At 42.1% G+C, this 24,277-nt stretch overlaps 5 protein-coding genes and 1 non-coding gene across 8 annotated transcripts; 3 read left to right on the forward strand and 3 right to left on the reverse strand.

Moving 5' to 3' along the window:
- Position 1: 1 nt before the first annotated feature.
- gatd1 (glutamine amidotransferase class 1 domain containing 1) lies at positions 2 to 1,845 on the forward strand. The gene is made up of 7 exons (XM_058075963.2): positions 2 to 163; positions 250 to 326; positions 632 to 737; positions 808 to 915; positions 993 to 1,084; positions 1,430 to 1,523; positions 1,593 to 1,845. Exons 1-7 carry the CDS (start codon positions 115 to 117, stop codon positions 1,706 to 1,708), a joined length of 642 nt encoding a protein of 213 aa, XP_057931946.1. The 5' UTR covers positions 2 to 114; the 3' UTR covers positions 1,709 to 1,845.
- Positions 1,364 to 6,009, reverse strand: chid1 (chitinase domain containing 1). Its single transcript, XM_058075959.2, has 12 exons — positions 5,655 to 6,009; positions 5,433 to 5,576; positions 3,879 to 4,011; positions 3,728 to 3,772; positions 3,550 to 3,656; positions 3,416 to 3,477; positions 3,257 to 3,346; positions 3,083 to 3,184; positions 2,489 to 2,638; positions 2,325 to 2,405; positions 2,218 to 2,260; positions 1,364 to 2,083 (listed from the first exon to the last, which is right to left on the reverse strand). The coding sequence occupies exons 1-12, from the start codon at positions 5,760 to 5,762 to the stop codon at positions 1,985 to 1,987; spliced, it is 1,164 nt and encodes a 387-aa protein (XP_057931942.2). The 5' UTR covers positions 5,763 to 6,009; the 3' UTR covers positions 1,364 to 1,984.
- A 683-nt stretch (positions 6,010 to 6,692) lies between these two features.
- Positions 6,693 to 10,166, reverse strand: LOC131131449 (zinc-binding protein A33-like). Its single transcript, XM_058076166.2, has 6 exons — positions 9,691 to 10,166; positions 9,534 to 9,629; positions 9,226 to 9,456; positions 9,130 to 9,152; positions 8,924 to 9,042; positions 6,693 to 7,589 (listed from the first exon to the last, which is right to left on the reverse strand). The coding sequence occupies exons 1-6, from the start codon at positions 10,078 to 10,080 to the stop codon at positions 7,030 to 7,032; spliced, it is 1,419 nt and encodes a 472-aa protein (XP_057932149.2). The 5' UTR covers positions 10,081 to 10,166; the 3' UTR covers positions 6,693 to 7,029.
- A 1,090-nt stretch (positions 10,167 to 11,256) lies between these two features.
- ddb2 (damage-specific DNA binding protein 2) lies at positions 11,257 to 14,638 on the reverse strand. 2 transcript variants are annotated; one of them, XM_058076165.2, is made up of 11 exons: positions 14,424 to 14,638; positions 14,210 to 14,338; positions 14,025 to 14,134; positions 13,619 to 13,810; positions 13,394 to 13,539; positions 12,844 to 12,943; positions 12,581 to 12,758; positions 12,284 to 12,429; positions 12,059 to 12,214; positions 11,703 to 11,748; positions 11,257 to 11,620 (listed from the first exon to the last, which is right to left on the reverse strand). In XM_058076165.2, exons 2-11 carry the CDS (start codon positions 14,334 to 14,336, stop codon positions 11,385 to 11,387), a joined length of 1,437 nt encoding a protein of 478 aa, XP_057932148.2. In that variant the 5' UTR covers positions 14,337 to 14,338; positions 14,424 to 14,638; the 3' UTR covers positions 11,257 to 11,384. The 2 variants fall into 2 exon arrangements, with proteins under 2 accessions (XP_057932148.2, XP_057932146.2); XM_058076163.2 differs by lacking the exon at positions 13,394 to 13,539 and adding an exon at positions 13,035 to 13,201 and having other exon boundaries at positions 14,424 to 14,634.
- Positions 14,639 to 14,893: 255 nt separating this feature from the next.
- On the forward strand, positions 14,894 to 23,442 carry kif23 (kinesin family member 23). 2 transcript variants are annotated; one of them, XM_058076161.2, is made up of 23 exons: positions 14,894 to 15,035; positions 15,232 to 15,298; positions 15,377 to 15,505; positions 15,717 to 15,822; positions 15,946 to 16,082; positions 16,155 to 16,267; positions 16,655 to 16,825; positions 16,951 to 16,995; positions 18,815 to 18,927; positions 19,127 to 19,248; positions 19,331 to 19,427; positions 19,505 to 19,584; positions 19,660 to 19,779; positions 19,984 to 20,143; positions 20,880 to 21,041; positions 21,118 to 21,284; positions 21,368 to 21,541; positions 21,617 to 21,826; positions 22,180 to 22,413; positions 22,496 to 22,584; positions 22,674 to 22,746; positions 23,105 to 23,175; positions 23,270 to 23,442. In XM_058076161.2, exons 1-23 carry the CDS (start codon positions 15,022 to 15,024, stop codon positions 23,283 to 23,285), a joined length of 2,670 nt encoding a protein of 889 aa, XP_057932144.2. In that variant the 5' UTR covers positions 14,894 to 15,021; the 3' UTR covers positions 23,286 to 23,442. The 2 variants fall into 2 exon arrangements, with proteins under 2 accessions (XP_057932144.2, XP_057932145.2); XM_058076162.2 differs by lacking the exon at positions 16,951 to 16,995.
- On the forward strand, positions 18,968 to 19,053 carry LOC131131743 (Z30 small nucleolar RNA). The gene has a single exon (XR_009130247.1). It is a non-coding gene; the product is annotated as a Z30 small nucleolar RNA (small nucleolar RNA).
- Positions 23,443 to 24,277: the final 835 nt, after the last annotated feature.

The raw sequence follows: 24,277 nt of genomic DNA on the forward strand, positions 1-24,277 counted from the left end.
AATCCGTCAGGCGGATGTTGTCGTCAGGTGACCACACTTCCCCTTTACAACTTCCGGTTTGTTTCCAACATTTTATTCCAATTTTAACTTCCCAAGCTAATTATTGAAATAAAAATGTCTGCAAAGCCGACTTGTTTGATTGTGTTGAGCGCTTCTTCTCAGGGTGCGTTGTTGGACGTATGACAAAAACATTCTGTTAACGTTTAACCATGTATGCAAATGTTGCTAACGTGTTTTTGTTTATTGTAGGGGTGTCAGCAAAGTCTCTCCATCAGTGCTTCAGTCTTTGCGCCTCCGTCTTTAACCTCCAGACTGCCACGCCTGCGGTAAGACTCTTACAGTTCAACAAAATACGTGGAAAACGGCTACTGTATATAAAACGTATTTGAGGGAGAAAATACATAACGTGTCTACCATTCATTCATCATTTACATTAGTGGCTTTAGAAGTGTTGAAGGGGGGAAATATATTTTTGTATGCACACTATTACTTTGGCGTTCTTAATTTATAACATTTGTTATATGCTGGGTCACATTAAAATATATATATATATATATATATATATATATTGTGGTGGCATTTCCTTCTATTAAAAAACACATGACACAAAGCTGATTGTGTCTATTGACAGGGGAAGCCTATAGAATTTTGTGGCGTTGATGAAAGCACGTCGAGATGGGTGCAGGACTTCAACATAAAGCCCTATGCTACTCCTGCCAAACTTGAATCTATTGATGGTGAGAAGCCTTCACGGTGTGTTTGCTTTTCTTGCCTGCCATGTCATTGTGTCCCCATGACCTCGTCCAGGGGCCCGCTACCAGGCTCTGCTCATCCCCGACTGCCCTGGAGCGCCCAATGACCTGGCACATAGCGGCTCTCTGCACCGTATTCTGTCACACTTCATCTCCCAGCAAAGTCAGTGAAGAGTCTTGTAAAAGTGTGTCACAATCCGTGTGTGTACAGTGTATGTATACAGATTGTGTTGTGTGCAGAGCCTGTGTGTGCAGTGGGACAGGGAGTGTCTGCACTCTGTTGTGCCACAGAGGGTCACAGGTGGATCTTCAATGGCTACAGTTTGACTGGGGTATGTTTCACTTCACTGTACGCCATGAGGGGAAGTGGGCAACTGCATTCTGGAAAATAGTTTACATTTTAGTAGAAATTTGGTTGCGTTTCCAACTACTTCCTGGTGCACAGCTGGCAACCCTCCATCACATGTAGATATTTGTAAAATACTGTATGCTACAGCAGGACTATTTAGGCCACAATTCAACCCCATGACAACGACCAGTGACGTAAGTGTTCAGTGTTAGTGGTATAAATATATCTGATTTGTTGTTACCAATGAATATGAGTCAGATTTGTGTCCACCTGTGACTATTTCCAATGGAAAGCTTGCCAAATCCTGAAATTTTTTAATATGTCAAAGCCGTCAGTGTTTGAACTGGTGCGGCTGTCTGACTTTGCAAACCTGCCTCTGATTGTGGAAGACTTTGTGAAAGACAGCGGTGGCTCATACACAGGTGAGCGTGATGAGCAGATGCCCTGACAGGAACTTTATTTGTCAAACTAATGCCCTCTTTGTTCCTCAGCGAGCCAAGAAGATGCCGTGCACGTTGTCACAGACAGACACCTGATCACCGGACAGAACATGCAGTCCACCTGGCTCGCTGTCAACAATTTAATTCTGCTCACTAGTGCAAAGTAAGCTAGTAGTTGTTTCACAATTCCATTCATCTTGAACAAATCTAAAGATGTACTGCATTTAGACAGAACCACACAAGTGTATTGTCAACCATGAAAAAACAAAAGTACCTTTCTTTGCCAGTAAGTAATTTCTTAGCACGTCAAACATTACTTAAATCCTGTTAATGGCTCATTTTAGAGTTCATGCCACTTCAAAAACCAAATCAGTCCATACAGCACTTGTCTTTGTAGTGCAAAATGATCATGCACATGTCCATGTGCAGATGATTCAAAGTCCTCATAGCAGGTCATAGAAGTAGTCCAGGCCTTGTCCCAGTTCCCATAGGGAGATACCAGTACCCAGTTCCTTTGCCAGAGAAATCCTCAGGTGCAGTGACTAGAAAATGGAAGTAAAGAAACATGCATTTCCCTTCATCACCAATGAATAATGGGACAACTAGCCTTTTAAATGTGTTGCCTATGTGATAAACTATGAATGATTAAAACACATTTTCATAGTAAAAGATTTACCTTCAATGATGGATAGTAAACCACATGCTTAACCCCATTGCTCCTGAAATGAAGATAGGACATAATTGTAATAATCCCATTGAAAGTATGATCGTGTCCATCTTTACCTCTTGTATGTGAAGTAATGTTCAGCAGAATATTCATCCCACAGGAGTTTTGGCCGGTGTTCACGTAAAATGTCTATATACCTGCCCACACATAGCCAAGTGTGATGCTTTCATCCACTAATATGTCAAGAATAAAAAAAGGAATCCAGCAATTGTTGACTTACCTCCCCCCGAGGATTGGTTCGGTCCCCTGATTGACAAAGTCCAAGCCGTACAAGTTGAGTCCAAGCAGGATCTTTGACCTCCACTTTGTGTTGGGTGCTAGCTGGAGGACACAGTCTTTGACCCAGGGTAGAGGGGCGCTCGGGCCCGGCCTGGCAACAAACACCCACAATGCGTCAACATTAACAGTCAGCAACATCTTTCACTTTCTTCAAAATAAACTCCATTTTTTTTTTTTTTTGTGCTATTAAACGCTCCATATACAACAAACACAAAAATATACAAACAATGTAGTTGTAGTATTTAACTACATGAAAGGGGCAAAATGCAGTTTTTGACCACTACAACTATACTGTAATAAACAGTTTTATTATGCAAAAAAGTGATATAGTCAAATGTTATGAGATTTGAGCTAAATGTGTATATGTATGCATGTAGGGTCAAAGGCCATAATGTTAGCTTAAGCATAATTTAAAATGTAGAATCCCATTGTAAATGTTCCGAATCTATCTTTGTGGTTTTGTGGGCTTTTAGAGCTATCTAATTGGTCAACTGCTACATAATGTGGAAAAATAAGCTTGTGTTTGTCTCTTTACCTGGCACCACTGGAGTAGTCATAAGTCATGAGACTAAAGCCATCCACGACAGGAGCAAGTTGCTCAAAATCCTCCCTTCCAAACATACCAGGCTGCCCAATGCTGATGAGGACAGGAAATCAAAAGTGAAGACACTAACTTTACTGGTGTTACTCAGAGTTCCTCTTCACTCACCTTGTCACAGCAGGAGGAATGACGAGGATGCAGTCTAATTTCTTGGCTTTCAACATTTCACATATGTGTTTTACCAAATGGATCAGCTCCCTGTGGGACACGTCACACTACTGTAGCATGTCGATCAGGATAAAATACAAACCCTCCACAGTGACTTACTTTCTTTTGTTGCCCGCCAACTGGCTCCATAGCTCCAATGTGAAACCATCAAATCTCTCAGTCTGTAGCACAACAAAATAATTACACAAGTTCAGTATCCTCAAGTATTGGGTAGAAGTCCTAGTCCACTTTACCTTTCCAACTTGCACAAGTTCACTTCCCAGCTCCTCAATCTCATCTTCACTGGCCAGCACGCTCATGTAGTCCTGGTAGGACCAGTCATCAAACAGCAGCCTTGGCACTGACAACATATGGCAGTTTTTTTTTAATCTGGGAAAACAAATACCGGGTCATGTGACTACATCAACTCACCCATCTTGACTTTTTTGTTGGTCTTGCGGACAGCTTTGACCCAGCCTGGAAAGACACATGTATCATCAGCCTGATTTGATTTGTCCATTTTTATGTGACTTTGAAGTGTAGTGGAAAGACAAACCACACAAATTATTTCCGAGTGGTCTACCTAGGTCATGGTCGTGGAGGCCCGTCACCTCAAAGATCTCAGTTCCTCGCCGGCGAAGCTGAAGCCACACTGGAGATACAGAAGTTAACTTGGGCCCAAACAGCTTGGCAACATCATAACCGTGAGAGTTCCACTGGGGGGAAAAAAACACAGTGGACCACAGTGTAGTAGTCATTTGGGGTGTCACAATATGGGTGACAATATTTCTCTTTAAAACGGTGTCTTGCGAGAAGAGGGCAGCCGGGAGCCAATCTCACTGAACTATGGCTTCACTACTATGATGATGGTAATACATGTTATATGGAAGTGGTAGTGCTCTATAGGCAGGATTGGAACCAGATGTTAAATACTTAACACACTCTTTAAACCTTGCAATCCAACCGACCTTGGCGTTCCCAGCGTCACTCATCGTCACTCTCAACAGTTCAACAGCTGTGCTGTGTTAATGTCCAAACAGAAGCTGTAGTAATTCTACATGTGATCAAACTTGTTTAAGATTTGTCAGCTCAAAACATAATCGCCGCATATGACTTCTAGCAAAACATGATATTACTAATGTGATACTATGCTCTCCTTATCATGTTTGTGGCAATTTGAAGGACTTTGAAACCAAATGATTCAACCTAAGATGAAAACATTAAGATGAAAGAGGGCAAGAATTTCACTATGGCAGTTAAAACATCTGCTCCGTGCACCTCCACATTTTTCGAACTAGACGGATGGAGACACGGGAAAAAAAATGGCAGACGAGCAAGAGATTCTCAGTTTCATACGTGGACACAGAACAAAGAAGGTTTGCCTCAGTTTTGCTGGATGTGCTGAGAAAGATCCCAGAGTAGTGTAGTAGTAGAGTAGTAAAATTATGTTTTAAGTCAAATTGTGTTTTCAGTCAAGCTGTTTTATTTTTTAACAAACAAAAAAACAGTCTTACTTGCACAAAAACACCTTTTTACTTGTTTTCTTGCTGTTTTTTGTGTCCCTTTTTGTTAAAACAATAACCACGTTGCTCTACAAAAAATCTAAATTAAACACTCCTAATTTACAAAATAATGATCAAATTTACTACATGTTAGCACAGTGTGACCAATCACAGCAGAGTGGGTGTGCCTGGAGGCCGGCAGTGGATGGAATAAATTAAAACAGGCTGTTTTGAAAATATAAGGTAATACAGTTGGAATAGGTGTAGATTCTGTAAGATCTAAAAAGCTTTCTGTGTGGTTGTCATGTGTAGCTGCTCTATAAGAGTCTATGAATGAAAAATGAGCATAATAGGTCCCCTTTAATACAACTTCATAGCTTCATAGGATCTGCCCTGACCCATCGCTTTCTGGCTAACTGTCTTGTTAGTCATAATCATCAAACTTGCATAAAAGGTTTCACTTCTGAAATGAGTGACACAAATAGTGACACAAATTTGTTAGATGTGCATATAACTAGGCAGCCAAAGTATTACAATGTGATGCAGTGCAGTTCACTGCCACTGCAAATCCCAACCTCACATCTACCAATGGGGCCAGTTGAACAACAGCATCAGTAGTAATGAATGAGACTTACAGGCGTAACATAGCCAAGAACTGCTCCAGGGAAAGTTCTCTTGATGTGAGACCAGTATCTCTTCTCTTCCTTCACAATATCCTTCCAGTGGACCTCTGACAGCACTAGTCCTCTCTCCAACACTGACACTTGTGCTGGGGATGCCTGGACAACACGTTGTAAATACATAACATACTTATTTCACCTTTTGGCAGGTAGACTGTCAAAGTAAGAGTTGCTCACCTGAGTCTCCACTTTGCTAGATCTCTTTGCATCCGTTTTAGACAGAGTACAAGTTACCGAGCGGCAGCAGCACACCACAGCGAACAACACAAATACCGTTGTTGTCATTGCCAAACCAAAAAATAAGCAAAATAATCAACACATTGGCGGGGAAAAGAACGCCTCAGTTAACTCGTGTTAGCTTAAGTCTCACAACCGAAATAACATTTCCGGTTGCATTCGTCACGTCAAAAGAACCAGTAACGACAAATTAATTCAAGTAACTACAACAAATAACAGCAACGAATTGTCAGCAATAATGAATTTTTGTGTATTGTAAGGGGAGCTTCAATAACAACGTGTCTTGCAGCTCGGCTACTTCCGCATTGTATTATTTTCAAAATAAAGGTAGTGTCAAGACAGACTACTCAATTAAATTCAAAGTTGTAGTCCCAAATAATTATAATAAAATAGTTGTATTTTTAAAACACTTTGTGACTTGATCATTAGTTACCATTTTGTTAATTATATAAGTATGATGAGATTGGGGTTCGATTCTCTGTGTGGAGTTTGCATGTTCTCCCCGTGCATGCGTGGGTTTTCTCCGGGGACTCCGGTTTTCTCCCACATTCCAAAAACATGCTAGGTTAATTGGCGACTCCAAATTGTCCATAGGTATGAATGTGAGTGTGAATGGTTGTTTGTCTATATGTGCCCTGTGATTGGCTGGCCACCAGTCCAGGGTGTACTCGCCTCTCGCCGGAAGACAGCTGGGATAGGCTCCAGCACCCCCGGGACCCTTGTGATGATAAGCGGTAGAAAATGAATATAAATATGACGTAATTTTCTTCCATTATAATTCTGTATAACTTTTGCATTATGATAATTAGCTCTCTTGGTTGATTGGCTGAGATATAGCACATGACCCCATTCTAAAAACAAACCCCTCCAAAACTTTTGGGGGTGGTCTGTTCTATTCTATTCTTGCTCCAATAAAAACTGTAGCTAAAAATAGCACCTTGAAATTGTCAACCAACCCCAACTCCCTTATGTACAAAAACATTTTATTCTGAAGAACAACATCCGATGTGTTGCAAAGTTGTTAACAACAGACAGCTGATGGATTTTTATTAGTTTCCATTGTGGAACACAAGTAGTGACAAGATAAGACAAAAATAAACCACAAGCATGTGAAGTGATTGAACATGTCGGGCATGATTTACAGCATTGTACTAGCGGCAACTGACAAATGAACGCTCTTTTCCAGATCTACAACATGTATGTTGTATGTTGTCACACAAGTTGACAACAAAAGAGAGTTTTGTAACAACTAGGAAAAATAACTAGTGCAAAAGAGCTGGCAAGTGCTTTGGTATCAACATAAGTTAATAGTTCTTCACTTGTGGTCTGTGACGGTCACAGAGATGGTCTGCGGACAAATGGCGAGGGGGTAGGAGCCACTGCCCTCCTCGTAGATGCCAGGGTGAAAGTAAGGGAAGATTCTCTCGGTGAACTTGTCTTTAAATGTGTAGATCATCTTTGAATCTGCAGCATTGATGAAAGCTATTTTCCCTTTGTCGTAGTCTAGCTCCACAGTAATCCTCTCAAGCTTCTGCTTCAAGTCCAGCTTGGTCCTAGGCGAGGTCTGAGCCCACATGGCATCCCCCGTACTCCCACCAATGATCCAGACGCCTTCAGAAGGCTCGAGGAACAAAGCTCCCTTCCTTTGGATGGACTCCCGGGCCACCCCGATATACCAGTCTCTACCCCGCGTTACATCTACAGTCCAGCTGTGTTTTCCAGAAACAAAACCGGTGGCTCCCAGGACGCATACACTACCTGTGCAGCGTTCTGGGTTGTTAGGGAGCGTCTGCTGGCTGCTGTACTGCACACAGCTCAGCTCATCTGAGAGCTCCAAGTTGGCGTGGGCCGTATTTGGATCCAACGTGATGGGAACTGGAAGAGATATACATCAGTTCATTCTTTCAAGTTTGACTTCTCATCCTGTTCAGGGTCACGGGTGAGTTGGAGCCTGTCCCCTACGGGGGTACACCTTGGACTGGTCTACCATAATACTAACACTAAGCCCACCCTAGCCCAAGCCCTTATTCTAACCCTAACTTTAATCTAAACCCTAATTTAAACCATAACCCTAACTCTAAACCAGAAACCTAACGAAAACCCAACCCTTAACCCCGAACCACATCCCCAACCGTAGCTTTAACTAAAACCCTACCCCAACCCTAACATACATTCAACTCCCAAACAAAATCTAAAGCCTGAAATCAAACCCAACCCGATCCCGAAACCAAAACCTGAATCCTAACACTAAACCCAACCACATCCCCAACCGTAGCCTCACCTAAAACCCTAATCAAAACCCTACACCAACCTAAACACACATTTAACTCCCAAACAAAATCTAAAGCCCGAAATAAAACCCAACCTGATCCCAAAACCAAAACCTGAATCCTAACACTAAACCCAACCACATCCCCAACTGTAGCCTCACCTAAAACCCTAATCAAAACCCTACACCAACCCAAACACACATTTAACTCCCAAACAAAATCTAAAGCCCTAAATCAAACCCAACCTGATCCCAAAACCAAAACCTGAATCCTAACACCAAACCCAACCCCTAATCCCAACCACATCCCCAACCGTAGCTTTAACTAAAACCCTAATCAAAACCCTGCACCAACCCAAACACACATTTAACTCCCAAACAAAATCTAAAGCCCTAAATCAAACCCAACCTGATCCCAAAACCAAAACCTGAATCCTAACACTAAGCCCAACCCCTAACCCCAACCACATCCCCAACCGTAGCTTTAACTAAAACCCTAATCAAAACCCTGCACCAACCCAAACACACATTTAACTCCCAAACAAAATCTAAAGCCCTAAATCAAACCCAACCTGATCCCAAAACCAAAACCTGAATCCTAACACTAAGCCCAACCCCTAACCCCAACCGTAGCTTTAACTAAAACCCTAATCAAAACCCTGCACCAACCCAAACACACATTTAACTCCCAAACCAAATCTAAAGCCCTAAATCAAACCCAACCCGATCCCAAAACCAAACCCTGAACTCTAACACTAAATACCACCCTTAACCCCAACCACATCTCTAATCCTAACCAAAACCCCAATCAATATCTACCCTAACCCATAAACCTAAACCAACCCTAACCAAAAGCTGAACCCCAACCGGATCCTAAACCCCAACGCTAAACCTCACCTCAACCTCAACCCCAAATATGAACTGTGTCGTGTCCACTCACCACTTTTGACAACGCCCTCCATCTTCCTCCACACTTTAAACTTGAGGGATCCCAGATGACTTGCAGAGTTAATCAGGATGTCTCGTATAATTTCTGGCTCCCCAATGTTGCATTTAAGCCTACAAACGCATTGCCGATGATCACAGTGTTGCTTTCACGTGGGACTATACCAATGTTGTCATGAAAACTTGGACCGCAACACTTACTTTTTCTTTTTTTCTTTGTAATCCTACACACAAAGACAATATGAATCAAAAGTAGAACCAGATTTAAGATTCAAAGAAGGTTTTTGTGTCGTGTACCATCAAGAAGGGTAAATCAGCGCCTTGGAGTTTTGTCTCAATATCACTGATGGTAGAAGAAAGGTTCTTGATCTGCTTCTCCATGTACTCCAGCTTGAGACTCATCACTTTTACTTTCACATCTTCCTCCTGTTTGAGTACCTGAAGTCTGGAGTTTTCTTCCTCAAAAAGGAACAAGTGCAACCTCTGAAACTCCTCCTTGATGGCTCTGTGGTTTGCTTCTGCTTGGCTCTGGAAGGTTAGCACAGCTGCTTAGACACATGACCACACACACATAAAAAAACATCATTTCATGTTTTCATTTCAACCTGGATGAATTTTCGGGTTCCTTCCCAGGTTTCTTTTGTCTTGGTCAGAGTCTGGAGCTTTTTTTTCAGCAACTCCAGCCTGACTGCAATATTTCCCTGGCATATTCACACTATATTAGTCTTTGGAAGTCACTGTTAAGACTGATAGAATTGGTACCTTTTTCTGCTTGGCGGCTTCCTCCAATGGGCAGCACTTGTGGATTTTATGCTGTTTAGAAGTTTGGCACAGCAGACAGATGGGTTCTTCATCATTCTGACAGAAAATACTCAGCTTCTCTTTGTGTATTTTGCAAAGTTCTCCGCTATTCCTGCTTTGTTCCAAGTGGTACTGGTCCGCGGCGATCTTCAGTGGTAAATTAATTGGAGGCCTTTTGGGAACAGACACGACAGAACACACTGGACATTCTTGACATCCTTTCCATTCCCAGAACGTCTGCAGGCAAACTTTACAAACATTATGTCCACACTGGAGGAGAACGGGGAAGCAGTAGATTCCAGTACACTGTGGACAAATGAGGTCCTCTCTGCTGAATACATGTGCTGCCATCAGATTGAAGAAAATGGTGAATGTGCCAAGTGTTGCTTTGTCCTGCTCTTCCGGTGTAATGAGTGCTCACGCTTCGTTCCACCACACTCGCAGCAGCTACAGTAAATGCTGGCAAACTTGTAAGACTGGTTGAATGCACATTTTCCTGTCATGCACATGAAAGACAGCCTGCTTGTGAAGCATGTTTACTTTAATTTGTCATGGAAATGAAATAGTCGTCCCCCTTCACTGGTGCTCGCTGGCCTCTTCTTTGGATTTATTTGGTCAGTGAAATGAGCGTCGGAACTAGGAATTGAAATTAAAAATGTAAACGATCCCTTGCGACTTGATAACCAACCCTACTAAACCAGAAGTGTACTGGTACTGGTAGACTTATTAACAATGCTTCTCGGTTTCTCAGATAGACCTGAGACATACAGGATCTGCTATTCTGTTCTTCCTCATCCACATCCAAAGATGCACTTTTTTACAAACGACTAGCAGGGGTAACCACAGGTTTTGAGGGAATTCCTCTGGTGCTTATGCTTTCTTTTTGGCCGGTGGGAAGATTATCGGCTCTGTGTTGTAGGGTTCTGATAACGTTTTGTGTTGTATGCCTTGGTCAGTGTGTGTGGCTTTTCTGTAAACACCAACATGGATGCCCCTGTTGTCTCCTTATGTGGACTTCACAGTTGTTTTCAGTTGCATTGATTGAAACCAGATTTTTGTCCCAAGGTTTATACTGTAGTTTTATCAAAATGACTGTTGGTTATGTAAATATCTCATACAAAGAACATGCTTTTTCCAGCGCCAACGAAATCCTTCTCTATCCATTCAGATAACGAGCAAGAGGAAGTGATGAGCATGAGGAATAGTTCCATCAGAGCATTGCAGTTATGTAGAAATGCAAACTATCCCTCTGTGCTTGCAGACTAGTCTTACAGCCTGACTAGAGGCAATCACACTGTTTTGTACCCAAGACAAGCCAAAAGTGTGTAGTGGTCATAGTTGGATCGTCACACTCATACTACAATGATTTTCACAAATCACACTTAAGGTCATATTAGAACCTGCAAAACGGGTGTTGCATATTTTACATGCCAAATAGAACGGCAAGTCGTTACAGGCAGACATAAACTTATAAGTACTGGACCAGAAAGGTTGTCACTCAATATCTTAAATCGTCATATTCAATAATTAACGACAAGAACATTTTTATTACAATTCAAGTACAAAAAACAATATATGCAAAACTGTAATAATCTTAAGTGCTTTGAAGTCAGACACACAATAGTAAAGAACAAAAAACTATACACAAGTTGAGTTCAGTGATTTCTCGACTGCTTGGTTCTCTTTGTCTTGTTTTTTGTCTCAGTGTCCTCCAGAGAAAGCAGTTTTTTCCTGACCTTGGCATCCACACCAGCAGCTCTCCTGTTCCTGGCAGGTCGCTGCTGACCACGACGTTGACTCCTGGAACTCTCCGCCGAGGTTGATGTTTCCTCTTGATCTGTTTGCCCGTCTTTTAAGACCTTATTTCTGTCCCAAATTAACACTGTTACACCTGTCAGTCAAAAAAAGGATGGTTTGGAAGAGCCTTAAGCCAGCAAGACACTCAAACTGTTTTGTTACTTTGATCTACTCACCCGTTCCAGAGCCAATTACTTCTCCCATTGGATTAAATTTGTTAATCTGTGAAGACAGATTTCCAACATCATACAATCAACAACAAATGCAACACTTTTGTTTTAGTCCCTTGTAGAAAAGTTTCTATGTACACAAAAGGCCTATCGCTGTCAAATATTCTTCACAAAACTAAAATCGGTTAGTGAGCATTCAGAGTTCATCCCCACAACTAATGTGGCCGGTACCAGGCCATGGCCCGGTAGGTAAGGACCCCTGCTTTAGTGTATAAAAACTTGAATGATAAAATTCCACATCTGTAAATAATATAACTGATGTGATGTCAAATGTCATGTACGTAAATGTATCCTTTACTCACAGATTTGATTCCAGCCACTGTGGGATCCTGCAGCTGACACACAAGCTCCGCTGTGTTGGAATCAAAGATGTCAATAGTCCTCTGGTCTCCGAGGAAAACCCTGTCGTCAGGGTAACGACCCACCACTATGAGGTCATAGACAGGATGCCATGTGGCCTGCAAAGACAAAACAAGTTGGCTTAGTGCTAACATCTGAGTTGATGCCACTGTGCTGTGTCAAACAACCTTGATGGGTGTGAGATGCTGGAACTGTCTGTGTGGATGCTGGATGATGTGCTGAGGTTTGGACCAATCACAGGACGAATAGACACGAATCTGGTCGTACTGATCAGTTGTGAGCAACTTGGACCCGTCCAGGGGATTAAAATAGGCTGTGAAGATACAACAGAAACTGAATCATCACCTCACAATGTAGTGGAACCAGATGCAATGTAAACCAGGTATTAATTTCTCATCCTCTTACAAACAGTGGAAAAAAAAACAGAATCTGTCCATTAATGGTGTAAGAAGTGAGAGCGACACCTGAGTTGACGGCCTTTTGGTGAGGCATATCATGGAGGAAGCTCTTCTTGTCCTTCATGTTCCTCAGGTCCCATAGCTTCACCGTGTGGTCCACCGACGCCGTTGCCAGCAGCCAATCACAGCGAGGGTTGAATTCAGCATGGCTGACTTTGGCTTTGTGTAACTTGTCACTGAAAATCTGAAATATTGACAATAATAATGTGTTAATACTAACTAATTCTGATGACACATACTGTATTCTAATGTTAAAAAGGACCATGCACCTTTTGACCGTCCAAACCCACAAGTAAGAGCTGTCCAACATTGTCTCCGGTCACAAGCATCTGTCTGCTGATGGACACATCTACACAGCAGTACCAGTAACTGGAAGGACAACATTGCGATGTATGAGGTATTGACAAATACACACAAGCTCGAACGTCTCTCATCAGTCTTCTTTGCAACTTTTCCTCACCAAACATTGTGGTGGTCGTGGCCACAGTCGCTGGTTTTAGATAGAACGGTGGCTGGGTGGCCCTCAAAGCTCTGCATGGTCAGTGTTCCCTCACCAGAGGCCACATAAAGTCTGGAGTGGTCCATGGGGCAAAACTTCATCCCTCCAATGAAGTCACCAGCACCATTCTGTGCACACAAACACATGCAGACCTTTCATTGGGTACTTGTTATTAAAAAGGAGAATGATTGGATTGACCCTTATTCATAAATGTTCTCTAATTATAATCAATGAAGTCTTAATTAAACCCGTAAGGACCACCTTAGAAGAAGACTGATGATTGACAGATCAGACCGACAACCTCGGGACTGTGTCCTTACTTTATTGCGTCTGGGAAGGCAAACACTGTTAGAGTCCTTCCACTGAAATCACGGAGTACTGTGGTACCCCCCATAGATGAAGTGAAAAGCTGAGTGGGGTTTAATGGGTTAAACTTCATATCGGTAACTGAGTCTCCAGCGCCCATCTGAGCAGAGAACGAGCAGCAGGCTGTCAATCATACACGGTCTGATAATAAAAGTAATAATTCCAATAATATTGCTTACCCCTTGTATGAACATCTTTCTGGCAGGGAGCTCATAGTCCCAGAGGTTAATGTCGCCACCTTTGGATGCCACAGCCAGCGTGGTGGAATGAATGGGATGCCACTCCAAGGAAGTGATTCTGCGGTCAAAGGGGCTGGTGGCTGCGCAGAAACGGTATGATGACAGAGAGCGAACAAATGGCTCCTGGAGACACTGAAACGAAGAAACGAGAATAGGATGTTAGAGATTTTCCACTCTGTTGTGGGAGTACAGTTGCAGACAGGCAAGACTGAAATCTGATCTGAAATCAGATCAGGTCAATAGAACAACAAACACTTAATGAGAGCATTGACTTAATATGGCAAAGACTTCAAAGAATTTGTAAGAAAAGTAACATAGTTGCATTCCATGTAAATAGCTGTCACACCTGTCTCATCTGAGAGTGCAGACTTTGTCCCAGGGTGTTTTTGTAGATGTAGTGCAATATGCTTCCATGTGTTCTTTTACTCTGGAATGCTGTGGACTTGACTGCTGAACCTGCAAAAAAAAACCCCAAAAAAACACGTTACTCACAGTCCACCAATACCTGGCCTGCTCAACGGCGTCCCAAACCTGTTTCTGCATCTTTCTTGTCTCGTAATTTTTTGGAAAGAGTTGCACCAGAGTTCTCTCCAGGCCGTTTCTTCACCTGAGCTTTTCTGGATTCAGGGGCGTGCGACTTCGACGGTCTGCTTTTCATGTCTACGGTTAAAAAAAAAGACGTTAATTTAACACGATCACAAACACAACATGGCGCATTTTGTACACATGACCACTGACGGCTCACCTGTGATGGTTAGCGCTCGGCGTGGAAATTTAAGAGGAAACCAGAGGCGTTTGCATAACAGCACTCACATGTCACTTCACTCCAATGGCTGTTTTGTAACATGTACGCTTCCGTGTTTGAACGATAGATGGCAGTGTGGAACCATGAACAAATAAATGTCGGTTGCTGTTATAAGCATAACACAGTGAAGGTTTCTCTAGAAAAGGTCATGAACGCAATGTATTACCAACCAAATTGATAGTAAAAAAAACAATACGTTCATCAATTTTATGAACTAACTTCATTTATTTATTTACTCACTCATAATTAAACACGTACAACCAATATTATATAAAACAGTATGAGTCAAGCTTGGTGAAATCTCAACCAGATTTTAGTGAAAACTTTTACGTGGAAATATATTTACGTTAACAATTCGGGAAATGTTACTCTGTGGCGCTGTCTGGTGACGTAATTGCCCAAACAGGAAGCGGAAATGCGTCATTGAAACACATTACTCCGATTGGCCGGCACATTTTGAAACCGTCCTCTTGTTTGAACACAGGAGAGGGAGAAACGGCAAAAAAATAAGAACGTTAAACCGAGGGTACAAGCCAAAATGATCAGACACGCGTAAGTAAAGATTAATGAATTGATTTCAATTGTATTTTCTCAGAGAAAAGTAATGTTGGTAACTTGCATGGTATTAAATATAGTGGAGGTTCGCCACTTTAGTTGCTGTTGCCCGCCGGTTAACTAACTAGCATCTGACTTTGTTTTCCTTTGCTGACTAGCAATGATGTTCATTTTTTGAAAATTATTATTTCAGCAAAGGCAAAAGGCCCCACCGTCTGCCGCCGAAAAAAAACTCTAGCAACGAGAAAGACCCAGTTGGGGTAAGTGTTACTTAGGTAGTTTGTCTTTAACGTTCGAGCTCCGTGGTACTGAAGCAACCATGTTTTATTTCACCGAAGGTATACTGCCGTGTGCGACCTCTCGGAGCAGAAAATGAAGAATGTTGCATTGATGTGATCAGCACTACCACCATACAACTACATGCGCCTGAAGGCTTCAAAACAAACCGTAATGGAGAATACAAAGAGGTGAGATATTGCAGTCAGGGGTAGCCTATCTGGTTTAACTGCGGAAATCAAACTCTATATAATTCTGAATTTCTGATCATGGTAAACATTGAACTTCAAAGTAGGAGAAATCAGTTGACTTTAGTAGCTTCACAATTGAATGAGTTGGGGTTTATAACCTGCCTCCTTTGGAGTTTACATAAATATGTGTTCAATCTTCTTTGACCAACAGACTCAGTACTCTTTCAAGAAAGTATTTGGAGTATTAGTATCTCAACCTGAGCTGTTTGAGAGTGTTGCCAGACCTCTCGTTGATGACCTCATCCGTGGAAAAAATGGTAAGGACAGTGGTTATCTTCACATTTTTAATTCGCTTTTCTCTATTTGTTGATGTTACCTTTTAGGTTCGATCCAATGTTGACGTGAATGTAGCAGTTGATCGTCTTTACTTGTTATTGCAGGCCTACTCTTTACATATGGAGTGACAGGAAGTGGTAAGACTTTCACCATGACTGGCTCTCCTGGCCTGGGTGGACTTCTGCCTCGCTCCCTTGACATGATTTTTAACAGCATTGGGCCCTACCAGGCCAAACGATATGTAAGCAACATCGGCTGCTTTTGCAAACATGATGACAGTGAATATAAAATAAATATCATTCTGATTCTTTAGGTTTTCAGGACAGATGATAAAAATGGCATAGAGGTCCAGAATGAAGTTGATGCCCTGCTGGAGCGCCAAAGGAGAGACAATTCATGTGTTTCAAAATCAGCCTCATCAGCCAGGTACATATAATTGTTCTCCATTCAGAGAACAATTTCCCTGTCATTACATTGTGGACGTAACCCCACCCGACCCCCACCCTCGCAAGGTCAAGTTAATTTAATTTTGAGTATAGAGTGACAATAGAAGCAAGTTGAGGACTTTTAATTGAGACAGACGCCGGCCCCGCAGACTCTGGGTTCTGTCCTAGGTTTCTTCCCCAGAGGGAGTTTTTCCTTGTTGCCATTGCCAAGTGCTTGCTCATGTGGGGGTTCATTTGTGACCTTCATATGTAAAGTGCCATGAGATACTGTAACTGCTGTTGTGATTTGGCACTATATAAATCAATTGAGTTGAATTAAAACCTGCTTCTATGTAAATTAATGTACAAATTTGTACTTGGACTTTAGACAGAAGATTGATCCAGAAATTGCTGATATGATTACATCGGAAGAGGCCTGTAAAGCGGACGAGGTGGACGAGGACAGCAGCTACAGTGTCTTCGTGTCATACATTGAAATCTACAACAATTATATCTATGATCTTCTGGAAGAAAATCAGGAGGATGCAATCAGACCAAAGTAAGTACCCGGACTTAAAAGTTATTAGATACGTATATGTAATAATCTAAACTTTTAGATATTTGCTCTAGAAATAAATTTTCAGAGTAGTTGGAAATCAAGTTATTCTGTTTTCGTCTTACTAGGTGGAATGGTGGGGGTACACCTGTGCGCCAGAATACTGACTTCATGTACGTGACCAGTGAGCACCTTATACAGTGCATCCGGAAAGTATTCACAGCGCTTCACTTTTTCTACATTTTGTCATGTTACAGCCTCATTCCAAACTGAATTAAATTAATCTCTTACCTCAAAATTCTACACAAAATACTCCATTATGACAATGTGAAAAAAGGTTTTGTTTTTTTTTACACGTTTTGAATTTATTAAAAATAGAAAACAAAAAAATCACATTTACATAAGTATTCACAGCCTTTGCCATGAAGCTCAAAATTGAGCTCAGGTGCATCTTTTTTCCACTGATCATCCTTGAGATCTTTCTACAGCTTAAGTGGAGTCCACCTGCAGTAAATTCAGTTGATTGGACATGATTTGGAAATAACTGTCTATATAAGGTCCCACAGTTGACTGTGCATGTCAGAGCACAAACACCAAGCATGAAGTCAAAAGAACTGTCTGTAGACCTGCGAGACAGGATTGTCTTGAGGCACAAATCTGGGGAAGGATACAGAAAAATTTCTGCTGCTTTGAAGGTCCCAATGAGCACAGTGGCCTCCATTATTCGTAAATAGAAGACGTTTGGAACCACCAGGACTCTTCCTAGAGCTGGCCGGCCTTCTAAACTGAGCGATTGGGGAAGAAGGGCCTTAGTCAGGGAGGTGACCAAGGCCCCGATGGTCACTCTGTCAGAGCTCCAGCGTTCCTCTGTGGAGAGAGGAGAGCCTTCCAGAAGGACAACCATCTCTGCAGCAATCCACCAATCAGGCCTGTATGGTAGAGTGGCCAGACGAAAGCCACTCCTTAGTAAAAGGAACATGGCAGCCTGTCTGGAATTTGCCAAAAAGCACCTGAATGACTCTCAGACCATGAGAAACAAAATTCTCTGGTCTGATGAGACAAAGATTGAACTCTTTGGTGTGAATGCCAGGCGCCATGTTTGGAGGAAACCAGGCACTGCTCATCACCAGGCCAATACCATCCCTACAGTGAAGCATGGTGGTGGCAGCATCGTGTTGTGGGGATGTTTTTCTGCAGCAGGAACTGGCAGACTAGTCAGGATAGAAGGAAAAATGAATACAGCAATATATAGAGATATCCTGGATGAAAACCTGCTCCAGAGCGCTCTTGACCTCAGTAGACTGGTCATGTACCTTGACCATATAGACAGTAGACATTAGCACACAGCCAAGATCTCAAAAGATTGGCTTCAGAACCACTCCGTGAATGTCCTGGAGTGGCCCAGCCAGAGTCCAGACTTGAATCCGATGGAACATCTCTGGAGAGATCTGAAAATGGCTGTGCACAGACGTCTCCCATCCAACCTGATGGAGCTTGAGACTTATTGCAAAGAAGAATGGGCAAAACTGCCTAAAGATAGGTGTGCTAAACTTGTGGGATCATATTCAAAAAGACTTGAGGCTGTAATTGCTGCCAAAGTTGGATCAACAAAGTATTAAGCAAAGGCTGTGAATACTTATGTAAATGTGATTTTTTTTGTTTTCTATTTTTAATAAATTCAAAACATAACATAACATAACAACATTCAAACACAAAACCTTTTTCACATTGTCATAATGGAGTATTTTGAGGTAAGAGATTAATTTAATTCAGTTTGGAATGAGGCTGTAACATGACAAAATGTAGAAAAAGTGAAGCGCTGTGAATACTTTCCGGATGAACTGTATATGACTCCAGTGATGGCATCCTAGTTGATGTTGCCAGTCACTTTGCAGCCCTTGGTGTAATAATTTATGACATGCCTGCCCTCAACTAAACGTCAAATGAAATCTGGTGTATTTAGAGTTTAACAGTTTTTGTTCCATAATGTAGGCCACCCCAGTCTAGAATTCTCAGAGAGGATCAGAACCACAACATGTACGTTGCTGGTTGTATGGAGGTGGAAGTCAAGTCTGCAGAGGAGGCTTTTCAAGTATTTTGGAGAGGTGAGTTGTGGAAATATATAAATGTAAAGTTTAGTCCTTCCTGCGCTGATGAGCTTAGATTTGACTGACTTGGTATTGCTCGCCTCTGACCAAGAAATGACTTCACTTAATCTTCTCTCTGAGCAGACCATGTTTTTCATGTCATTTTAGGTTATGTTATCTCTATTTGTAAAGAGTATGTTGGTTGATGTCATTCCAGGACAGAAGAGGAGAAAGGTGGCCAACACCCGACTAAATCTAGAATCAAGCCGCTCCCACGGCGTGTTCATCATCAAACTGGCTCAGGCCCCTCTGGATGCAGATGGGGATAACATCCTACAAGTGAGTTGAAACTAAGGCAACATTTGCAGGACTGGATTAATAACTGGTTTCATTTTTAATTCCAACTTGTTTGAATGAGAAGAACCAGGTGGCTGTCAGTCAGCTTTGTCTAGTGGACTTGGCAGGAAGCGAGCGAACAGGCAGGACAGGGGCGGAGGGTACTCGTATACGCGAAGCAGGTTGGGAATGTGACCTCTTTTTTTACACTTACTCTTACTTTAATTCATGTAGCATCTAATAGCATGTTGCCTTGCAGGAAACATCAATCAGTCCCTGCTGAACCTGCGGACGTGTATCGAGATCCTTCGAGAGAACCAGATGTGCGGCACAAATCGGGTTTGTTTTTCTCGGTACTTTAACTTATACACTTTAGTCCACAATGTGACTGACTGTTTAATATTTCTGTTATAGATGGTTCCGTACAGAGACTCTAAAGTCACACATCTTTTCAAAAACTACTTTGACGGAGAAGGCAAAGTCAAAATGATTGTCTGCGTTAACCCAAAAGCTGAAGACTACGAAGAAACTTTGGTGAGCATTACGTCTGCTAACATTAGAATTGGAGCCTGGCCCATACATCAGGTTAATTAGATTAATCAATATTGGTGAAAATATACCCAATAATATACTCCAATAATGTTACTAGTATATACTCCAAAAATCCCATATCGGTCAGGCTCTAATTACAATGTGAGTTCCTCCTTGAGAAACACTGAATTTTCTGTCATTGTACAGCTGGTGATGCGCTTCGCAGAGATGACACAGGAAGTGGAAGTGGCTCGGCCAGTGGACAGGCCCATTTGCGGGTTCACGCCAGGCCGTCGCCACAGAAACCAGGCCTTTAAAGATGAGCTGTCACGCAAGTTGGAGGAACGTGGCGGTCCGGTATACAGAGGTAGCTTTTTGTAAATGCATGACATGTACAGCCTTTACATGAGCGTACTGCTATACTGACATTAAATCTGTAGATAAACTCCATATACACTACCTGAACTAGAAGATTGGGGAAATTTCGAATGGGCCTGCTCCTGGTTGCTAACGTCGGAGTGAATGACATGGCGGCATTCTGGATTTGTCTTGTAATTATTAAAAAAAATGGAAATGAGAACAATACCAGCAGCTAACATGCTAACAACCAGTGTAGTACATATATTGTGATAAGGTTGGAACTTCTCTTGTTACAATCGGTGGTTGTTAAACTGCAAAATGTCAGTGTGATATGCAACATGCTAAAATGCAAAAGTAAAAGTGCAGTTCTATAATGATTTTACATCATGCCACGTAAATGTGTATGCAATTGAATCCAAGGATATTGACCAAAATAATTCGACAGTACAAAAGCAGTTCCATAGTGTTGTTACATAATGCAATGTAAATAGATGCAATTTGACCTGAGTAAGATAAGTTAGCATGGTAGCAACTGGCAGGATTGCATTTGGTACAGAAAGCAGCAGCTGTAAGTGATTTTACATAATACCACATCAATGTCTGCAGTTTAATATTAACATACTGGCTAACAGTTGACATGCTAGCACATAGAAGATACTGCTAAGCATCAAAAGTGCAAATTGAGGTCATATTTATGTCGCACAATATAAACACCTATGTTTGTCATGTTTTTTTTCCCATAGATGTACCTGTTGCATTACGCCCGGCGGTACATAGCTTCCCTCCACTCCCAACGTCTGAGGTTACAGACGCTCATGATGATATCACCCTGCCCAGGCTGATTGAAGCTCTACAGAATAGACAAAGAATCAGACAGACCATGTTAGAAGACTACAACAAAGCAGGTACCTGCTCACTTTCGGTCTTTCTCTTTATCGAGAGCCTTCTTGACCCCGCTTTTATTTATTTTTTGTCTTTTAGCCAACACGATGACATCACTGCTCAATGAGCTTGACAGCAATGCTAATTCCAAGGAGAATTACATTCATGAGCAGAACGGCAAACTCTTGGAGAGGGATAACATTATTCAAAACAACAAGGCAGAGATTGTGAGACTGGAGAAAAAAACAAAGATGCTTGAACACAAGGTGCGTTTATGTCCAAACTTTGTCCGGAATTTGTGGCTGAGACTTTGATGTTTCTTAAAGTATCCTTCACATTTCCACCCTAGATCGACATCCTTCAGAAAACCACCAAAATATACGAGGACGACAAGCGTTCCCTGCAGCATGAGCTGGAAACGAGAGAACAAAGGCTGCAGAGGGAGCTGTCTGAGAAGAGACGCATGGAGCAGCGCATGCACGGCGCAGTCACAGACACGCAGCACAAGTGGGAAAAAGAATGCGTGAGTATCTCTCCTTGAAAGCTAAGTTGGAAAAGTGAGTACTACCATGTTGGCAACCCCTCTCCCTTTTTGCAGGTGCGCCGTGTGAATGCGATGCAGCAGCAGATGCAAAACAAACTGTGGGTGAAGGACGAGAAGCTGAAGCAGCTTAAAGCCATCGTGACTGAGAGCAAGACGCCAGGTCGCCCTGATCCTCCACCCCGTCAGACACAACCCAAGAGGCCTTCGAGAGAGGAGCGCCTCCCTACACCTGCAAAGAGATCCGCCTCGCCCTCACCTGTTCCGGTACGCAATGATGTCAATACTCTTATATTAAACCACTAGTGGGCATAAATGAAACTAACTGAAACTACTCAGAATGAGAGGGCCAAGTCAGAGTCCTAACCTGAATCCAATCGAGAACTTAAGTGTGTTTAAAGGCAAAGTAATGTGTACCAACATTGCAGCCTTTTATGTTGGAAGTTGATTTTCAAAATTTTGCAGTTTTTTGTAAAATTTTATTTCAACCTGTGTCAAGAGCCAATAAAAGAATGAGCGTTGGGCTCCAAATGGAACCCAGGCCACAATTTGGGAACCCGTTCTCAGAATGAAACAAACTCACCCGTGCATGTTTCTGCATATCTTTGTGATCGAACTAGACATCAACACCGGTTCGTCCCTTGCATCGACGATCCCGCTCAGCTGGTGGAGAGAAGTGGGTGGACCACAAGCCTGCCTCGAGCCTGGACTTGGGAACGGTGCTGCAGCCCGTCATTCCCAACGCCATCCAAGTGTCAGCCCCCAGCGAGAAGGTGCTGTCAAAGTGTGATCGCTACGTGTTAACGCATCAGGAGATCGCCTCCGATGGGGAGATACAGACCAAACTTGTTAAGGTAACATATCTCCTACCAAAGCAGATACTCACTTCCATAATTTCCACGTGTGTTGACCGCTACATGTTTATGTTACGTTTAGGGCGAAGTGATGAAGACCAGAGGAGGAGGACAAGCCGTCCAATTCACTGACATCGAGATTCTCAAACAGCAGCTCACTGCAGCCCCAGGGTATCTCTTGTCAATTCTCAACTACTGAACTTAAATCACTGAATGTTATGAGGTTTTAACAAGGCGTCACTTGAAATGTGTCTCCAAAGGCGTAAGAGGAAGTCTTCAGAAGGCACTAGCGGAGACCATCAAGATGGAGCTGTTACTGATGTGGAGACAAGGGTATGATAATGACAATCAGATTCATTCTTAATTAATGTGTTGTAACCAGTTTGTGCTGAATGTCATTGTACACCATACTATATATTATAGCACCTGGACAAGAAAAAGCTGCACGATGTGAGCACACTTTTTATTGCAGCAGAGAGCTACCCGTATCTGATTTACTGCAAACATTTTTCTCACAAATTTATCATCTGAGTGTCTGAGCCCAGCAGGGGAAGTAAATATTTAGCTTTATAAAGCGTAAGGTTAGTTTTGCAGGTACAGTAATTACCTCCGGCTGACAACCTCATTTAGAATGATCTATAAATAGTGGTTTCATTGCACATTTGGGCCTCAATGTGTCATTTCTCTACAGTGCTCTGTAGCCATGGAGATGAGGGCTGGTACCACCTTGGGACCTAGTTTGGAACATCATTGCATCACCAAGTAAGATGTTCTTTATATGTTGTTGTTTTGTTTTTTTTGTGTAAATACAGAACTGAAAGACCAACCAATTTATACTTTCATATTATATTTTCAGGCGCAGGAAACCCTGAACACGGCAGGCGCTCTTTTTTTTCACCTGACTGTTGTGCAATAGTCCAACTTTATCTGTTTTTCGTATGATATTTAACAATTGTTGATGCTTTTAAATATGCAAGTGTGTACCCTCAAATCACGCCAAAGCTGTTTTATAAAAAATATTTTATGTTGTGTATGATCCAACGGAATGTGTGTACATTAGATGTAAACATTCTGAAGGAGCGTAATTGTTCTGCAATATTGTCTACCACATATGTATCGTTTTTTTTTGTTTTGTTTTTTGGCTGGAGTAGTTCTGAAAAAATCCATTTAATCTGGCATTGATAAATTGTGTATTCAGGAAGAAAATTCCTTAGACACTAGCTTGTCTTTTGTCATGTCACACTGCCTGGTGCAGTACACCAACAAACCACCGGATGGCAGCACAAGACCACACATTATTGGGGACAAAGCAGGTTTGGTATATGGGGCTTAGTACACCATTTCTGAGATTTTGCAATAGTTGTAATAAGCACATAATGTGTTCTCTTTAATACAGCTTAATATATACCTTCAGATAAAGTAGATGTATGAAATGGGTAGTAGACTTATGTTTACCATAACTATTGATCTGAATATCAATCATCACTGATACACCTGTATCAAATGCTGGTCTACTGATTTAAACAAAAAGCATTGTGTGAGCATGTGATGAAGCTCATTCCAGTGTTCTAGAGACAGTTGAAATCTCATCTGGCTGAGTTTCAATTGGAAGGCACTGAAGAGTGACTAACACAGAGCCTCTTGGCGAAGGTCAAGAGCCGAGAGCAACCAGCAGCCATTAAATTCACTCCTATGAGATTCTGAGTGATTTGCTTTTTGACCAGGCGGCTCGATGTGGTGCTGCACCGCACTATTATGGTTTGCAAACCCTCCAAGCCAAGTGGCATGAGCATCATAGAAATGTTATTACGTTTGTGCCCCTAATCAGCATTACAATTTTCAAAAGAGACTCTTGAGGAGAATC

The sequence above is a fragment of the Doryrhamphus excisus genome, linkage group LG1 (genome assembly GCF_037039965.1).
Source record: "Doryrhamphus excisus strain RoL-2023G ecotype Guam linkage group LG1, RoL_Dexc_Guam_v1.1, whole genome shotgun sequence".
Taxonomy (NCBI): domain Eukaryota; kingdom Metazoa; phylum Chordata; class Actinopteri; order Syngnathiformes; family Syngnathidae; genus Doryrhamphus; species Doryrhamphus excisus.

Excerpts from the sequence above, each read along its gene's own strand:
- gatd1 (XM_058075963.2), top strand. The coding sequence starts at position 115 with ATGTCTGCAAAGCCGACTTGTTTGATTGTGTTGAGCGCTTCTTCTCAG. Across the intron at positions 164-249 it reads GTTGAGCGCTTCTTCTCAGG|GGGTGTCAGCAAAGTCTCTC; the intron begins GTGCGTTGTTGG and ends TGTTTATTGTAG. Across the intron at positions 738-807 it reads CAAACTTGAATCTATTGATG|GGGCCCGCTACCAGGCTCTG; the intron begins GTGAGAAGCCTT and ends GACCTCGTCCAG.
- chid1 (XM_058075959.2), bottom strand. The coding sequence starts at position 5,762 with ATGACAACAACGGTATTTGTGTTGTTCGCTGTGGTGTGCTGCTGCCGC. Across the intron at positions 3,657-3,727 it reads CAACAAAAAAGTCAAGATGG|TGCCAAGGCTGCTGTTTGAT; the intron begins GTGAGTTGATGT and ends ATATGTTGTCAG. Across the intron at positions 2,406-2,488 it reads GAACCAATCCTCGGGGGGAG|GTATATAGACATTTTACGTG; the intron begins GTAAGTCAACAA and ends ATGTGTGGGCAG.
- LOC131131449 (XM_058076166.2), bottom strand. The coding sequence starts at position 10,080 with ATGGCAGCACATGTATTCAGCAGAGAGGACCTCATTTGTCCACAGTGT. Across the intron at positions 9,153-9,225 it reads CTGATTTACCCTTCTTGATG|GATTACAAAGAAAAAAAGAA; the intron begins GTACACGACACA and ends CTTTGTGTGTAG. Across the intron at positions 7,590-8,923 it reads GGAGGGCGTTGTCAAAAGTG|TTCCCATCACGTTGGATCCA; the intron begins GTGAGTGGACAC and ends TATCTCTTCCAG.
- ddb2 (XM_058076163.2), bottom strand. The coding sequence starts at position 14,336 with ATGAAAAGCAGACCGTCGAAGTCGCACGCCCCTGAATCCAGAAAAGCT. Across the intron at positions 14,135-14,209 it reads CAAGAAAGATGCAGAAACAG|GTTCAGCAGTCAAGTCCACA; the intron begins GTTTGGGACGCC and ends TTTTTTTTGCAG. Across the intron at positions 13,202-13,618 it reads GAAAGATGTTCATACAAGGG|AATGGTGCTGGTGACTTCAT; the intron begins GTAAGCAATATT and ends TTGTGTGCACAG.
- kif23 (XM_058076161.2), top strand. Across the intron at positions 18,928-19,126 it reads TTTTCAAGTATTTTGGAGAG|GACAGAAGAGGAGAAAGGTG; the intron begins GTGAGTTGTGGA and ends ATGTCATTCCAG. Across the intron at positions 19,249-19,330 it reads ATGGGGATAACATCCTACAA|AACCAGGTGGCTGTCAGTCA; the intron begins GTGAGTTGAAAC and ends TTGAATGAGAAG.